Here is a 17569-nt window from a genome sequence, read left to right on the forward strand (position 1 = left end):
CCCCCCTCCTCCCCCCCTCTACTCCGCCTCCGAATCTGGCGGTCTGCTTTCCCCGCGCCCCGCGCTTTGCGCATCGACATAGACCACTACTGCACCTGCTGCCTTCCAACACAAACCCAGCTCCCCATGCACACTCTGGGTATCCCAGGAAATCGCGTTTTCTGGCGTACATTGGTCTGGGTACTAACCGCAGTTTATAGAGGGCAATGGTAAAGCCTACTCTGATAATTATATTAAGGACCTAAAGAACACTTCTAGCATATATTTGAAAGGAAAACTTTGTTCCTTTTTGTCAATTAATCGGTGGTTCCCCCCTAAGCTTTCCTCACCCTCAAGCTCATCCTCCGTTTTTTCTACAACTCGTTTATAGCTTTAGTATCTTAAGTCATAAATAAATTAAGTCTCTTCCCAATCATATAGAAGACCCACAAAGCCTGTATGCCTTTGCTACCCTTAGTTGGATATCCCACTGGATTATTTGCAATAACTGCCAACACCCAATCCGAATACAAAGCACCGAGTATCAACACAATCAGTAGAAAGACCAAGAATAAGCCTGGAACAAGAATGGTGAAAGCTTCTGCGCGAGTTGCTTGCCTATCCCCATCCCGGTAATAGCCCACAAGAATAGGAACCGCAGCCATTGAGCTCATCAACGCAACACCACCAAACACGACTGTAATAGCACCCATCGGGCCGATAAAATTCGATGCTGCTAGAGAGACAGCTCCTACAGTGCCAGCGACAACACCTGGGAGATATAGCAGCCCCCACCAACGTTCGTCTTCAGAGTCGTCGCGAGTCTGGAGACCGATTATGCCGGAGGTAAGAGAGAGAGCGAGTTTCATTCCTGCCATTATTTCGAATTGCCTGAAAGATTCCGTTATTAGTAACATGCATAATACAGTCTTTCGTAAAAGAACGAGGGAAGCAACCGGCGCAAGAGGTGGGAAGATCCCAACTACTAGAATATAAACAAAAGCTAGACCTACCAGGCATGACTACAACGAGCCATAGTGACAATTGAGGGTATGATCGTAAAGATGAGCTTTATAACAGCGAGGGTTTTATTCCATGTCTCTCTATCATCCCTTAGATCATTCCATGGTCGTAGTGGCATTTTATTCAGACATAACATAATTATCGCATAATAGGTCAGGACATACGACGTAAAGCCAAAGCCTCCATAGGGAAGATTATAACATTTAATCTCATCTATGTAGCGAGTTTCGTCTCCATCAGGACTTCTAATTTCATTCCCTGCCGTAGATTGTGGATAGAGAATGAATATCAAAAGGTGCATAGAATAACGACTCATGATCGGCAAAAGTGATTTTTAGCGGTAGAGTGATCCTAAGGAGTATATCAGTCTTCTCGTAGTAGGGAGGCTCTAGCTATCTTTAATTTCTGATCAGCCTTACAAATAAGACCAGCAAGGCATGCATACTTGGTGGATGTGGGGCTATAACCTAGGTGCGCTGTCTGCATTTCAGCTGGACTAAGCTGAAATGCAGTGAGATTAACCGGTGCCAATGTATGCATAGTGAAATGTCAATGTAGTATTTTGATTCTTGAATGTAACTAAACACTCAACTGGTCGTTCGCACGCTATGCATTAAGCACCTCGCTTATATATGCCTGAATTCGGTACACACTACACACCCTCTCCTATTAACTAAGCTGTCGATCAAATATTACGCATCCATTTCCGTCAAGACCGGCCAGTCCTTTTTACAAATCCTTTTTCCCTTAAATCCTTCCGCCAAAGGAGTAAAACGCCGACCTAATGCTATCCCGCTAAATATAGTAAATAACGCCATATATATACACCACGGGTTCGGGAAGCCCGCCTTGAGCCTTCCTACCTGCTTTCCCTATGCTCAACTACAGGCAAGTCGGGACTGCTCTCGTTCTTGCCTCCCCCAATTTTGCTTATAATATCACTGAAGCGTCTGCTCAATCTCCGAATCGGTGTTTCGGGTCGTTCGTCTCCCACACCTTCTTTCACTGGATCGACCTGTCGTCTAGCTTTCGGGACGACATTTAAATAAACTGGGTATAACAATCCGAATGAGAACAACGCGACGATAACACAGTAGCTGTATCGGAGGCTCTTGTGATCCAGACGCTGTACAGCGAACATGACGAATTGAAAAATACCCCCGCCGCCACCGGCAGCGGTGAGAAGCCCAGCGCCCATCTTCGTTCTGGTCCCCAAGCCACGCAGTCCAATGGCGTAGATCATGGGGAAGACAGGACCTTCAAAAAAGAAGAACACCATCGACACACCCGTGATGCCATTCGCCGAGGTATTCAAGGACATGGCCAGGATGGAAAAGATGAGGCAGCCGAGGAAAATTACCATTAAGAGGATACGAGGAGGAATGAAAAGGCAGAGTGGTGCGAAAAGAAACCGACCAATGGCGAAAGTGGCGAGACCGAGAATGGCAAAGTTATTCGGACTTAGTGAAAGGGATCCGGAGGTGGGGGTTGATGAGAGGGAGCTGAGGGTAACATTGAACCAAACAGACATGCTTTCCTGAGCTGCCACATAAACAAATTGGGCGAATACAGCAAGTCCAAGACTAACGTAGACGAGGCGGAACTTAGAGGAGAAGACGGTAGTCGATTCATAAACTCCCAGGTTTTCAGATTGAACAAGGAGGTCGAAGTCGCTTGCTTCCGGAAGGGGCATATAGTAGAAGAATAAGGCGAGGATGACGCTGAAAAGAGCTACGGCCAAGTACGTCCACTGAACATCAATCAGACTTGGCTTGTCTTTAATGGTCGCGAATAGAACCCTCTCTGCCAACAATTGGCTAAGAACACTTCCCACAGCTTGTACGCCTTGAGAAAGTAGAAGTCGGTACTCGGCAGATTGACTTGGTCCGCATAGGACAATAAAAGGATTTGCAGCAGTTTCGAGGATCGAAAGACCAAAGCCGACGACAAAGTTCGAAATGATGAATCCAGGGAAGGAGCTCAAAACTGCGGATGGCCAAAAGATCAGCGTTCCTACACCATACACGCAGAGTCCGGTGATGAACGTCGCCTTGAAGCCAACATGGCGTAAAGTCCACTGGCCCACCGTCATTGCGCCAAAAAAGTATGCTCCAAAGTAAGCAGTTGTGAGCCCTAGATCTTGACTAATCCTCTGATGTGCGATCTTAGAAATCTCGTTGTTTAGACTATTGAGTAATCCGTAGGAAAATCCCCAGAGGAAGAACAGAATTGTCACTATGGTGCAGTATTTGAACGACTCCATACCCCTGGTCTTGAGCATACTTTTGGGTTTCTTCATGTTGACAAATCCAAAGTAGACCGAGTTTTCCGTAGGGTGGGTATTCTGAGTACCACTACAGCCCAAACCGGGTTCCATGCCAGGAATACTCATCATGTTCACTTCGTCTTCTGGGTCAGCACCTGGCTGGCTACGAGGTAGGGGTAGTATGGCTGGACCAGGTTTTGCAATCGTCGACGACAGTCGATGCGTAGGTGCATTATCCAGTTGTGAAGAGTAGTAGTCTTTATCTGTTCCGGTTTCAGATAAATCTCGCAGCATGGAAGGTAAAATTCGGGTGACAAGAGGCTTCAATGTGGGTATGCAGGCACATATAATCCCAACATTCACCTCGACAGCGGACCACATGAAGGCCGGACTAGCGTTGTATGGGAAATCCGATGCGGTACCCAATTTCTCATGTGTCGCAACTTGATTATTTGAAGCTTGTTGGAGGTAATAGATGCGCACAACATCAACGACAGTGACGAAGATACCCAATGCGAACGTCAACACCAAGATTGTCTTTTGTCTTTGCGGTAATCGCATTCCAGTAAGTACTGGGATTGGTAGGACTAGAATCGCAAGATCCGTAATGATGTTGACTGGGGCTGAGCACAGGTAGAGTGTAACGATTGACAAGCATCGTCCCTGGCTCAATGCGGGGTCGTATGCAGCTCTGACGGGACTGCATTGAAAAGTGTTTAGGAAAGTCAATACAACCCCAGCAACATTGACAATTCCCAGGGTGATATATGAGGCGATTCGCAGGAGACTTTGGGTATTTTTTGACATGCGGAGGTAGAATACGAGGATTGAAGTTTTTGTTACCATCAAGGCGGGATTCTGGAACGTTAGTAGATGCCCAGGAAAGGCAAGGCAGGGTAACATACATAGAGAATCGTGAAAGCGTATTCTGAACTTCGCAATGGACCAAGCCATTCTGGAGCGAGATCGGCATCGGGACGACCCAGACCCTTTGAAGTCCCATAATCGATCGCAAAGGATAATCCAAAGGCGATAAACTTGCGCCAGTCAGCTTGCTGCCATTAGTTCCACGGTATATATCCTCAACACTCACCCAAGCCAATATCATCAGCCAGTCATCTGCAGTCCTATGCGCTAGGATTCCAAAGCGACTGATGACCCTTGCAACGACGAAAAGAGTGGCGAGTATGAAGGTGGTGGTCGTTACGATGAAGGCGGCCCTGCCGCGCCCATAGAGCTCACTGATATTGATTGAGGCCATTGAAATGTAATGTTCCGCGACCAGGAAGGAAGTACCAGAGACGTCACGGTGTCATGGTTGTCGTCGGTTCCAAGATGCCATTTGCAGATATTGAATTGCTTGCGATACCCCAGTCGAGCTCGTAGTGAGGACTGACTCGTCGTGAATGGGCTGTCAATGATTCAGGATGCCGTTCGAGTCTGGGGGCTGAGCTGATGGAATATAGGGACGAAATGGATTTCGTGATGGTGTTTGGTGAGTGAGGGAATAAGTATATGTCTGGGCTGGGGTAGACGTGGAAATGTTTGGTTGACCTAACCTACCTAAGGAAGGGAGGGGAGGCTACCCCATCCCATGCCTCCACTAAATGATGGATAGCCTTCCAGAGAGTGCATTCATCCGGAATCCATCCGGAGACGAACCTTACGGTCGGGCGGGCCAGATGCTGGTCGACCGAGTGCTAGCTGGATCGCTTCTGAGTCGTGTCGTACTTGTACTGTACTGTACCAAGCAAGCAATAGAGCTGGGAGGTGGACGGCCCACCAGAACCCAAATGACGTGGGATTTGCAGCATTTGCACTCCCTTTTCGAGTCGACATACCTCCTCCCTCACCTTTGTAATACTGGCTGGTCATTAACTCTACATTAATACACCTCTGCACCATTCAAGGAGCTTCGAATAGATAATCAGCAGCCTCACTATTAAGCTCACTTGGCGGTGAAATCCTCGGTACATTTCCTGCAGTTCTGGGCATGGGGATTTACAGTACACTGCGCACGGTTCTGTGGAAACTTTGGTGGAGATTACTTGGGGAAATGCGAGTACGAAGGACGATCCATCTTAGACTACAGTGCGGCTTCTGAAGATTATAGGTATCCAAACAATATAGAATTATATATCCCAGCGACGGCGACGGCATCAGTAAACCCCATCTCGTGCACACTACTGTAACTCTCCGATTATTACTGTGTTGCTTGCCCCACACGCTTTTCCTCGGGGAATATCCTGTGGTACAGTGTGGTGTACAAGGAAACACGCACGGAATCTTCCCCACATGGGATGGGTTCCTTCCGTGCCACAAGCCCCGATGAACCGCCGTACTAGCGCTTACTCCACACTCGCACAGGTACAGGAGAATGAGGGGTGTTGCACGTGATGAGCCTTCACAGCGTATTAATATCTAGTCGTAATACCCTACCCTTTTGTAAATACATACTCACTTGTTTTTAAGTCTGAAAATGGGTCCTTCTAGTGTAGAAAGGATACATCGTACTCTCCACTTATAACTGACTCCTAGTAGATTCCCAGGACAGCGAGAAAGTCAATCCTCTAGGAGCCCTGTAATAGCTAAATCCAAGCTCTCCAAAGTGCCGCCGAGTATAAAGTTGTAGAGTCAAAAGAGACCCAGTTTCAGACTTGAAAGAAAAAAGCCTGTACATACCCACCACGCTTTAGGTAAAGTTTGGGCGTAGTGAATAGTGGTACTTGTGTTTCCTCTTAGCACAAAGTAAGTATATATCTAAGTGTCCCATTGAACCCTTCTCCCGTATACTTCCTGTGCACAATTCAAACTGCCTACCCATCTCCATACCGGACGGGCCTAGTTCTCGGACCCAAAGCCCTTGAATCGGCCCCACGCACATTGTACATTGTACATCGTACTCTAAGCGAGGACCCCGGATCCGCCATCATTCGTATCAGGACCTATCCGCATCGAATACAAGATGAAGGAATGGCAAATAGAGATTGATTGCATCACAAGCTAGATCCTTGATCTGAAATCCTTGAGAGTGATTAGGCGCATTGTGGATGGATTATATCCATCTCGCATTAGAACCAGACAGTCCTCGCTCGAGCTCCTCCGAACCATACTCCGTGCAACACAAACCACGCACTAAATAAATACCCATAAACTCCCACCCCATTACTTAACTCCTTCTTACTATTGATCACAAGAATTTAACTAGCCATCTACGCTACCTTGTCCTCATATTGCAACCTCCCCCTCATGAGCCGATATTCCTTCTGCACCACCGGTTCATACTTGACCGGATTCCTCGCACTCGCACACTCCCTCATACACGCAATCACCGCATCGCTATCCGGGCCCACGAAATACGGAATCGAGTATCTCGCCCTCGTCATCCGCTCTAGACCTGTAAAGCGGTCGTGCGAATTCGCAGGCGGGAGAGTGACTCTATGTAATGTTGATTTCAGGTAGTCTGAGATGAGCGAGTGATTAGATGTCACAGATATACGTAGATGTGGAGGATGTGATTGTATGTTTGTTGTAAGGCTAGACTTGGCTTACCGTTACTCCATCTCATCATCAGATCCCCGATATTCACCACCATCGCATTTTTCAACGGTGTAACTCTGATAAACTTTCCCCGTACGTGTGGGCTCTCGACCTCCAAGCCCCCGCACTCGTCCTGGAAAAGCAGCGTGATCGATCCCCAGTCCGAGTGTGCTTCCATTCGAGCACTTGATCCATTTTCTAATTCCGCAGCGGGGATCGGGGGATAGTGAAGCAGCCGCAGTTGGTTGTTATGCCCAGAATGAAACTTCAATAAGAATCCGGGGTCTTCCAAGCCCAGTCCTCGTCCTATAGCAGCAAGCATCTCGCGAGAAGCTTTTGAGCATTCCCAGTAGAACCTCATAGTGAAGTCCCGGATTCCCGGGAGGGTTTCTTCAGGTAGCCAGATGTTAGGCTGCTCATCATTCTCCTCGCTGCCGATTTCATAGCTCTCCTATCCAAAAATCAAAAACCAAAACATAAACCCTACTCTAGAAAATGTCACTCCCACCTACCTTACAATCCATCACAGCTCTCAAGCCTTCCCCAACCTCCGGATCCGAGCTGATAACCTGCGAGACTTTCTCCAAGCCCGGGTAAGAATAGCCCCGATGAACAGCTGCACCATGTGGGTGCGGCGCCAGCATTTTCTCCTCGGTCTGCAGATCGAACAATCGCTTCGACCATCCGAAAGCCTCGTCTAGTAGTTCGGGACTCACGCCGTGGTTGATGAGGGTTACGAATCCGACATTGTGACAAGCGGCGACCAGGTCTTGGGCAACGGAGACTCGTTCTTCGGCACTGCTTGCTAACGACCACCGCGAGAAATCGATCATGGGAATGCTGATCTCCGCTTCACTGTTGTCTTTTGCAATAGAGTTCATTATTGGGAGGATTGGGTCTAGGGTCTTGCTTGATGGTATGAGTTGCTGGGCCTTTGGATTGTGGAACATGGAATGTCGTTCGAAAGTCATCTTTCGATTGATCGGCGAAGGTCAGCTTACCTCATCGGGATCTGCCTCACCTAGTGCGACGACGATTGAACGTTTTGATAATTCGACCGGCCATCACGTTGGCCGATCTTCGTCTTTGGGAAGGAAGGGTCGATGTTCACCTCCGGGACATGTCAATTGTGGAAAAGCATGACCTCCTAATTCAGCTTAGTTTAGGGGGTTAGTTTTCCGTTACAACCATCGCTTTTTGTAGACTTGAGCTCCATAGACTCACTCTTTAAACATAACATTGTTTTTTGCGTATAAAGAATCATGTGGTTCAATTTTCAATTTAGCACCATGTGTTATGAACGCCCTTCCAGTTCTTGAAAGTCAAGTTCAGTGGTATGGTAAAAAGGGGTTGGATATATCTCAAGCAAAGATGACATGTATAAAGGCTAATAGTGAATGATTTATGTAGATATATATCATGAACCCATTCATTCTTCAAGAGAAAAACTGATTCTTCGGCCTCGGAAGCCCAAGATGTTCCCTTAACGTCGTCCCCTCGTACTCACTCCGGAAAAGCCCCCGTCTCTGCAACTCAGGCACCAGCCGCTGCGTCACATCATCCAGTCCCTGCGGCAAGAACGGCAAAACCACCGTAAACCCATCAGCAGCCTCCTCAGCCAGCCATATACCAAAATCATCCGCGATAGATTCCGGCGTGCCCACGAACGCGAGGCCCGAATACCCGCCGTAACGCTGCGCTAGCTGCTTGACAGTCAGGTTCTCCTCCTTGGCGAGCCGAATCACCCCCGCCTGGCTGGTCTTGCTCGCGTTCGTCTCCGGGATGTCGTCTGGCAGCGGGCCATCGGGATCGAATCCTGAAGCGTCAGTCCCGAGCGCGATGGACAGCGAGGCAATGGCGCTGTCGTAGTGCACGCGGCTGTCGAGAACGAGGCGTTTGGCTTTCGCGTCCTCGACCGTGTCGCCAATAATAATAAGCGCAGCAGGTAGGATCTTAAGATGCTTGGGATCTCGACCTGCAGCAGTGACTCGTCCCTTGATATCTGCGTACAGCTCCTTGGCGGCCTTTAGATCTTTCGGCGAGCAGAACACCACTTCGGCCGTTTCGGCTGCTAGCTGCCTTCCGGGCTCGGATTGGCCTGCTTGTACGATGACGGGCCAGCCTTGGACTGGGCGTGCTATGTTGAGGGGCCCGCGCACTTTCAGCTCTTTACCTTTGTGGTTCAGGATGTGCATCTTCTCCGGGTCCAGGTAGATGCCGCTCTCTACATCACGGGGAAATGCATCATCTGCAAAGCTGTCCCATAGACCGGTCACGACATCGTAGAATTCCCGAGCCCGTTTGTAGCGCTCGCTATGTTCTACGTGCTCGTCTAGGCCGAAGTTCTTGGCGGATTCTGGGTTTCCAGTTGTGACGATATTCCAAGCCGCTCGGCCATTACTGAGATGACTGAAGAACAACCCGTCAGCTTAAATCTCCAGCATAAAAGTATGAAAGGATCTTGTGCTTCACGAAACATCCTCCAAACATCATCTCAGGAACCCCCTCCCCCCATCCCTCAAAAACAACAAATAAACCAGCTCTCCTTACTCCAACGAAGCAAACCTCCTCGCAATATGATACGGCTCATCGTAAGTAGTCGACGCCGTAGCCGCTAACCCAATCTTCTCCGTCACCGCCGACAGGGCAGCCAACAACGTAAACGGCTCAAAAGAAGTCACAGTGTGACTCCTCTTCAACGCCTCGACCGGCATATTCAGCACCGCCAAATGGTCCGCCATGAAAAACGCATCGAATTTCGCAGCTTCCAGTTTCTGGATAAAGGACTTCAGATGCGCAAGGTTGAAATTCGCATCGGCGTAGGATCCGGGATAGCGCCATGCTCCGGTGTGTAGGCTTACTGGCCGCATGAAGGCCGTGAGGTGTAATTTTTTGGGCTCGGACATGTTTGTCTTTAGCTAAGTCAAAATACAAGTCTAGATTATGTACTCTTGCAATCCTGTTCAACGAATCGGCAGAATGTGTTATGGAAAGTAACTACGGTAAAGGCTGAGCAAAGAAGAATATATATAAAAGTTATCGTGCTGGTTGCACCGAAGATCACAAATCCGATCGATCACGACATTGACGAATGCGGGGCTGTCACTCACTGACAAATCCAAGTCCAATATGTATCATGTGCAGCTGCTAGCCCTAGCGAGACTTGGAAAAGATAGAAGGATACCCCCTCCGTACCTACCCAAGGTACTTATGCAAACTCCATTCCCCGGCCTGGAAATGACAGCGGGCTCAGTCTACAAATAGGGGAGATTGTCACGTGCTATTTAGACGGGCGGATACATTTGGATTTCATTCATGCATGTACGCAGATGGAACAATGCAATATCGGCGGTAAGTTGGGATTTTATGAGGGAGGTAAGGTCTTAAGGGCATAATTGTGCTTTTTACTAGCTTAAGCAATCGAAACGAATGTTGGGGATGAAAACAGGACAGGGTGATAAGAAAAGAAAAGATTTTTATTGCACAAGTGGCAAGAGAGAAACCCAAGACCAAACTCTATTAAGGGTTCCTGCAAGGAAACGGTGGTCATAGAAGTATGTAGAGTCGACTGAGACGAATCCCAATCCGAAACGAGAACGTAATATCATTCATTACTCAATACCCATGTTTCCCAGTCCAGTATCATTCGCGCCGCCCGCCCATCCTGCTCCATCGCCATATGCCCCCTACCCATATATATACAGTGCACACACCATCCTCCCTACTATCTCATACACCATCCGTATTGCGTGTTCGGATTCCACAACTGCAGATATGGATACCAAGACGCATTTGTAGTAGCTACAAACCCCATCCACCTCTTACTTCACATACGCCCCTTGCGGCAATGTCACCCCGCCCTGTTGTTGCCCATAATACCCCGCATTACCCGCCTCATAATTCCCACTATACAGCGGCGGCGCCGCCTCAGAAGGCCTCGCATACATCGGCTGATCATTCTGATAGCCTCCCCCGACTGGTTGCTGCACGTTCGACATCGGCGTGGTGGTGCTCTCGTATCTCTTGCGGTTGCGGCGTTTGCGACACAGAACACAGAATCTAGTTTTGCGAGGGTTGGTTAGCAAAGGCTGGGGCTTTGGAGAGAGACTGGTGTAAGGTGGGAGAATGGTGTAAGGTAGGAGAATGGTGGAAAGTAGGAGAAAAGGGAAAGGAAGAAGGGGGACATACGCAGCTGTAAGGAGGAAGCAAATTCCAATGAGTATCAATATACCGGCTAACACCCAACGGCCCCAGCGATACCATGCCGAGTCGCAGTTGTACGAACCGCTGTATCTAGAAGTCAAACGAAGAAGCAATTAGCTAGCTGCACATTGGCATGAGATCTTCCGCCAGGACGGGATACCAGCTTACCCGCCATATCCACTGTTGTAGTTGTTACTGTAACACGTCCTGCGGGAAACGAGCACAGCGGCGCGGGGGAGGATCGAGTTGATGGGTGCCATTGTGGAACGAGTTGATGTGAGTCGATTAACACGAGTAGTTAGTCGAGTAAGATAGTTGTAGAATGGATATTGAAGTAATGAGATGTGGGGATCGAGGGTCTTGTTAAGTAAGGTAGGAGTAGGACTGGACCTGGACTGGACTGGGCTGGGCTGGGCGATGACGCTTGTCGTACACTTACTTGCACCTGCTTTGTCGCACGTACCCTAAGATGATCGGAAGGTACATTGCCCGGAATGTCCAGTCCAGTGAAATACCAGTTCTGAAGGATGCAAAGTTGGAATGTTGGATTGGAATCAAATCAATATCATCATCTCACTCCCTCCCTCCCTATTCAAGCCAAGAAATACCTACTACGTACTTTACCGCTTAATGACAATTGATACTGCAAGCATAATAAGCATAAGCATAAGCATAAGCATAAAGGCGATGGTAACGACTTCAGGTATAGAATAAGTACCTTTATACGTACTAAAGTACCTATCTGACCTGTAAGATACATAAAAGAAGCTACATCTTCATGACGTTGAACTTGAATTTGGAATCGCGGAGTCTCGCTTCAGCCCCGATGTGACATCACCGCCACCTCCCCAGTCACGTGGTAACCCATCTGAAAGTCCCAGAAACGGAACCTTTTTTACCTTGTACACAGAAGAATAATTTATGGAGTAAGGTCTTTATATACTCTATTTGTAGCCAAGTATTTTCATTTCGTCCTCTCAAATGTGGCAGAGAGAGGCACGTGCAATGTACCCCTTCCTTCTTCTTATTGGTTATAAGCGTTAGGTCAAAGGCCATTCTTGGACAACAATCAATGGCTAACCACGTCAAGTGACGTAGAGATCCTTTTATGTACTTGTAGTCTTGTACAAGTCAGTTCTATATGCATTCTATAAACCATGTTGCAGTCACAGGAAAGGAAAGGAAAGGCAAGGTAGATGAATGACAAATCAACCTGCTCGCAATCTAGCTCGAATATTAGATGCACACTTCATCATAGTATTTGTTTTCAACTACCTCTTGGAAAAGAAAGGAGGTGTGACTTTCGGTAAGGTAGGTTTACATGGTAGTTTCGGGCTCTATCATTCTCGAATGTGTTGTCCTATGTTTCAGCTAAGGAAATCGTTCTCGTCGCCTTCCTTTCAGCAGAGTATATATCAGCCAAGCCATACACCCCAAACCCCTACAAAGCATCCACAAGATGATATCTAACCACCCCTCCTCCCATTAATCAAGCAGCCCTCCGTTGCTTCCCGCTAATCAAATAGATCGCAGCACGTATCTCCAACAACGGATCATCCGACGGCTCAACCCCCTCAACCCTCGGTATCGGATCAAAGATAACCTGCTTCTGCTCCTTCACATTATCTGGCACAATGCCCTCGAGCGTGAACGAACCCAGCTCCACCACCTTCCGACTCTCAGGCCAATGCACAGTCGCATTATCCGTCACATCGCCATCCTCAGCAACTTGTGCCAGGATCTTGAAGCCGATGGCTCCTGTCGCCAGACGCGCACTTAGCTCCTTCTGTAGGTAATCGGCCGCTTTGGCTTTCACGGCTTCGCCGTCTAGGATAGAGACGCCCGCATCGGGAACTACGTGGTAGCGGATGAATTTCGCGGTGCCGTCAGCGGCTATGAGTTTAAACGCACTCACGCTCCAGTACTGCTCCGTGGCATAGCTGACAGGCGGGGGCTTCGGGGCCGTGACGAAAGCAAGAGCTGTCGGGTTGGCACCGAGGAACTTCTCAATCGCAGATGGATGTTCGGCATCTGGCGGAGAAGCCGCGATCGCCTGCAGCATCTCCAGGAACTGGCCTCCGGTATGCGTTGGGAAGAAAGGCGTCGAGTGACCGATAACATCGGTATGTTTGTGCGGGCCTAGGATGAAGCGGATGGCGATACCGCGGGGGTCGGCGTTGGAGTCATTGTCTGGGATGTTGGGAATACCGGTGGAGTTGGAGAACCGGACCCAGACTGGGGTGCTGGCATTGTTGAAATGCGCTGCACTGGAGAGCTTCTTCGCTTCCGCTGAGGGAGTGAAAGTCCCGCTTAGCAATTCGCCTTTGGCGTGTGCTGTTTGTTACGCCACTTTGTTAGTGGCTGGCTAATCTGTGCTTTGAATGACCGGATTTCTTACTTGCGCGGAAACCTGGATGTTTTCCGAAAAGAGCCTGGAGCTGGGCTACCAAATCTCCGGCTGTTTTCATGAGCACTTCATCAGATGGGAAGGGCATGGTGTTGGCAGGAAAGTTGTCCTGAGAGGTTTCCGAAAATGTTCCAGTCGAGTGCTAGAGAAGATAGATTGATATGGGTATCGACGCATTCTTATTTATATTTCAGTTGCAGCATGGGATTGCATGGAATTTTTGGGTTCTGGCTCATAGAGCTGGAGGCTGAATCTGTATGATCCGTTTGGTTATTATTGATTCGTGTTTTTTGCAATGCGTCTCCTATGAGTGGTTGGAGTTAGGCGAAAGGAGCTGATGAATAAGCACCCTTGCATGATTGACGAAGTAACAATTATGTGTAGGAGAGGCACTGTAGTGCTACCTTGGAATAAAATAATGCCAATTAATAAGATATTACGTCTGGTGGGGCCCTCCTGCTCGAATGAATCTCAACTGTCAATGGTAAACCCCTGCTCGGCGTCTGATTACTGAGCCTCCCCGCATTAAAGCGACACCAATGTCCAAACACGGAATGTACATGCGCTGGGTCAAGCAAGATCTCATGAAATTGTAATCTTGATAGACTTTGCAAGACTAGGCACCCCAGCGCTATTGAGAGCAAACAGCATCCAATATCCAGGCAATGCCACGCCCGAGTCACTTGGAATTGTAAGCGTGTAAGTGGTTCCAGAAGTCGTCGTCGGAGTCAAAGCTATACGACGCTGATCAGTGTCTACAGTATGTGTTGCCGAGCCAAAACGGATGAGAGAAAAGCTGCTAATTGAGCTATCAGCAACGACGGTGACCTTGCCGCCAACGGCTGAAGTGGTCGAAGAAATCGAGGTAATAGCTGGCCTTGTTGCTGCTGTTCCGTCGGAATTGAAGAGGTACGCTGGGCTATAGATCTGCGCGTCTGCGTGATTGGCTTCACCTGTAGGGCAGTCGCCACAAAGGCCTCCACCCCCAGTGAATACGCGTCCGTCAAGCATGAGCAATGCTATACTGTGATAATTCCGTGGAACTGTATGCGGTGGAAGGACAGTGAAAGTTTGAGTTGCTGGATCCCACAATTCAGGTGTGAGGATGGAGGTAGCATCGGTGAATGGCACGGCGTGAACTTGGCCTCCTGTGATGAAAATTTTCCCATTCGGTAAGACAACCGCATTGGCAAAGGCCCGCTGATAATTCATCGAAGTGAGCGTCTGAACAGTTGGAGTGGTATTTGGGGTACCGAGAGTTATGAGATGGACGTTGCTCGTGGCATCGACGTCTTGGTAATCGACCGCGCCGCCAGCTGTAAATATTTTACCGTTGACAGCGTCATACATGACTGCATTTCCATTCATAGAATCTCCATCTGAACCACGTAGTCCAGCTGAGGTTTGTGATCCGCTCCCAGAGGTTCCGTACCAGTTCATCGTTTTACTAGGTCCAGCTTGAAAGACAGATCCGCTTTTCCATCCAAAGAGCCATCCATGGTTGTCTTGCCGAAATATTCCTGCTGAATCGTTTGTGAGCATTGGGGCGACGGGGCATCCACTGAGGAGAGACCAGGCGTTTGAAGTTGCATTGTAGATCTCGCCATTCTTACCGCCACGGCCACCACTCCAGGAACCACCGATGGTAAATATTCGGGCATCTGACAAGGTTGTCGATGCTTGGTAGCCTCGTGAAATTTGCATAGTAGCGCCAATTATCCAGCTATCACTTGAGGGGTCATAAATGGATGTTTTGCTGGCATCATCACCGCCTGTCACAACAGCTCGCCCATTCGCATCGATAGACATCCCAGGACAGAACATGTCATGCGCTGTATTAACCACATTTCTTTCAGTGACAAGGCCTGTGGCGGGATCGTATGTTGCAGTGTAGGTATTTCCTGATCCGCTAAACGCGTTGATTTTGTAAGAGGCAAACGTTACGATCTTCCCCGTGTCATGGATAACGACGGCTGCGGCAAAGACTATCGGAAAGGCGATGACGGGTCCCCACTGCAAGTTACCATAATTAGCATTGCTTACTCAAGAAACATTTTGGAGTCCGGGAAAATCCGGAGTCCTAAAAAGCCCGAAGGACCTCAGAGCCCTCCGGATGTTGTCAAAACTAGGGAAACAAATTGCTCGGGATTTTTGCATACCTGGCCGTTGACCGTGGAAGTAGGGGCAATATTAACGCCAAATTCGGCGGCGCTGGACCAGGATCCGCGAGCTCCGGCTTCAGTGTGTGCGGTAAGGCGAACATATCGAGCTTGCCTATTCGCAAAGCCCGTCTGTTTCGGCGAATCATCGTCGATGAAACTGTCATTAGCTACCAGGGTCCAGGTGGAAGAGTCAAGGCTCAACTCAATGATATACTGGCCAATGTTTCCGTTCTTGTTTCCATCTTGACGGGGAAGATAATAGAAGCCATTCAGCAGCTGTGATTTCGTAAGATCGATGACTGCGGAATGAGGCAGTGCTGCTAAGGATGGACTATATTCGGTATGCCAGAATGTAGTGGTATCGTTGTCGACTGCATTTGCTCCTTCATGTCCAGCTTGGAAACTGTCAACGGTAATTGACACACCAGAAACGAGACCAACGATTGTCATAAACACAAAGTACCACATTTTTAGGATTGCGGTTTTGAAGGATTGCAATGGAATGGGTAGAAAATCAACAGCAATCTCCTAATTTTGGAAAAGAAAAGAATATGCTTCTAAGAGCAAAGCGTTTAAGGAAAGAAAGTAAATTATATATGTCCCAGAATGGTGTGACTGACAAATGGAATCAATATGTAAAAATTCTTATTAAATACATCGTACTTGCCTATCTGGACTGTGTGTCCTGGTAAGTTGAGCAGCCAATAAAGTACAAGGAGTGTCCTACAAGCCAATGAAGAACGATAGTATATATTCAGCTAGTACCTTCGTATTCATAGAAGACGGGATGTCGGGAAACTCTATTGCATGCACATGCACGCTTGTCGTGGGACGTTTCCGCACCCGCAAACGTGAATCCCATGTTCTGCGCATTTATCCAAGCCGGTAGAGCCGGTAGAGCCTCGCAGTGATATGCAGTGCAATCTTATGTATTGATTCTGCACGCGTGCCGTGCGTAGGGGAGCTGCGGGATGAGGCGAGGAACAACGAAGCCTACGAACGCATAGATTTCCGCGAAGACGTTGCAATGAGGCTTATGTGAGTTGACTAGGGGTTCTTGATAGCACGGTAAAGTTGTCGTCGAAAATAAGCATAATTGCAGATAGTCGGTCAATAGTCCGCTTAGACGAAGCGTGTCGGGAAGGTAGTCAATAGAAAGAAACCAGGAAATCTAGGAACAATGCATTAGCACGAGCCTTCTTAATATATTCTTCCAATTTGCTCGGTGGCGAGTCAAGCACGACTTGGTCTCGATGGATAGCTCTCTGAGAGAACCCGAGCAGAAACGCCTCTTGTGCAAGCCGCATCTTAAGATAAGGTCCAAACAGGAAGGCAGAAGACGTATCAATAAATACCTAGGTACCAAGGCAGAGCCTGTCGCACATGTGATTGCTGCCAACAACAAGAAGTGGGAAGTTGAACCCCATAGCAGCTGTCGTCGCTGACGCTGCATAGCCTTCTCGTAGATGAGGATAAAACATGTCGCCAATGTTGTGGTGCAGCCGCAACAGCCGCAACAGGCCGGGGATTAGCTGCTTACGTCAGCCGTACTCGAATAACATATGACCACCAGACTCTTCATGCTGGCGAACACACCACACTTTCGTATACCTACCTAGATATATGCTATTGATATCTTATGCTAGCGTCAAGATATACTCAATTGTCCACTGCGACTATATGCCAATAATATAGTCTTGAAATCAAGGTCACGTGAACGTGAGTAATAAAAGACTTCCTGTCCTGGCTCTCCATATACATTCCCGTATTGACTCCTATAGTGTTTTATAGCCGTACTCATAGAAAGAATAAGCCTTGACGTAGATAAGAAAAGCGGCACCAAATTATAATGTGCCAGGTAGTATAGCACTTTATGAAAAGCCGATAAGAGTAAGTGCCGCTTTTTATGTCCTGCGAACGCAAGGGTTTATAATTAGCGGCCTATTTATAGAGAAGGTCGTAAAACACTATAGGAGTCGATCCCAGAAT

General features: G+C 48.2%; 6 protein-coding genes across 6 annotated transcripts; all 6 read right to left on the reverse strand.

Annotated features, from left to right (window-relative positions):
• Window positions 1–431: 431 nt before the first annotated feature.
• LHYA1_G008327 (uncharacterized protein) lies at window positions 432–1015 on the reverse strand (the record flags this gene model as incomplete). Its single annotated transcript, XM_031153247.1, has 2 exons — window positions 432–870; window positions 993–1015. Coding segments are annotated over 2 exons (462 nt in total), but the record flags the coding sequence as incomplete, so codon positions are not given.
• Window positions 1016–1861: 846 nt separating this feature from the next.
• On the reverse strand, window positions 1862–4529 carry fucP_1 (L-fucose-proton symporter; the record flags this gene model as incomplete). Its single annotated transcript, XM_031153248.1, has 3 exons — window positions 1862–4126; window positions 4174–4323; window positions 4362–4529. 3 exons carry the CDS (start codon window positions 4527–4529, stop codon window positions 1862–1864), a joined length of 2583 nt encoding a protein of 860 aa, XP_031001362.1.
• A 1951-nt stretch (window positions 4530–6480) lies between these two features.
• On the reverse strand, window positions 6481–7779 carry encD_0 (2-oxoglutarate-Fe(II) type oxidoreductase; the record flags this gene model as incomplete). Its single annotated transcript, XM_031153249.1, has 3 exons — window positions 6481–6731; window positions 6821–7259; window positions 7321–7779. 3 exons carry the CDS (start codon window positions 7777–7779, stop codon window positions 6481–6483), a joined length of 1149 nt encoding a protein of 382 aa, XP_031001361.1.
• A 465-nt stretch (window positions 7780–8244) lies between these two features.
• ntaA (Nitrilotriacetate monooxygenase component A) lies at window positions 8245–9714 on the reverse strand (the record flags this gene model as incomplete). The annotated part of the gene is made up of 2 exons (XM_031153250.1): window positions 8245–9217; window positions 9359–9714. The coding sequence occupies 2 exons, from the start codon at window positions 9712–9714 to the stop codon at window positions 8245–8247; spliced, it is 1329 nt and encodes a 442-aa protein (XP_031001359.1).
• A 2786-nt stretch (window positions 9715–12500) lies between these two features.
• LHYA1_G008331 (Catalase-related peroxidase) lies at window positions 12501–13506 on the reverse strand (the record flags this gene model as incomplete). Its single annotated transcript, XM_031153251.1, has 2 exons — window positions 12501–13345; window positions 13410–13506. The coding sequence occupies 2 exons, from the start codon at window positions 13504–13506 to the stop codon at window positions 12501–12503; spliced, it is 942 nt and encodes a 313-aa protein (XP_031001360.1).
• A 494-nt stretch (window positions 13507–14000) lies between these two features.
• GAOA (Galactose oxidase) lies at window positions 14001–16048 on the reverse strand (the record flags this gene model as incomplete). Its single annotated transcript, XM_031153252.1, has 2 exons — window positions 14001–15431; window positions 15578–16048. The coding sequence occupies 2 exons, from the start codon at window positions 16046–16048 to the stop codon at window positions 14001–14003; spliced, it is 1902 nt and encodes a 633-aa protein (XP_031001357.1).
• Window positions 16049–17569: the final 1521 nt, after the last annotated feature.

Source organism: Lachnellula hyalina, assembly GCF_007821495.1.
Source record: "Lachnellula hyalina strain CBS 185.66 chromosome Unknown contig00252, whole genome shotgun sequence".
NCBI lineage: Eukaryota > Fungi > Ascomycota > Leotiomycetes > Helotiales > Lachnaceae > Lachnellula > Lachnellula hyalina.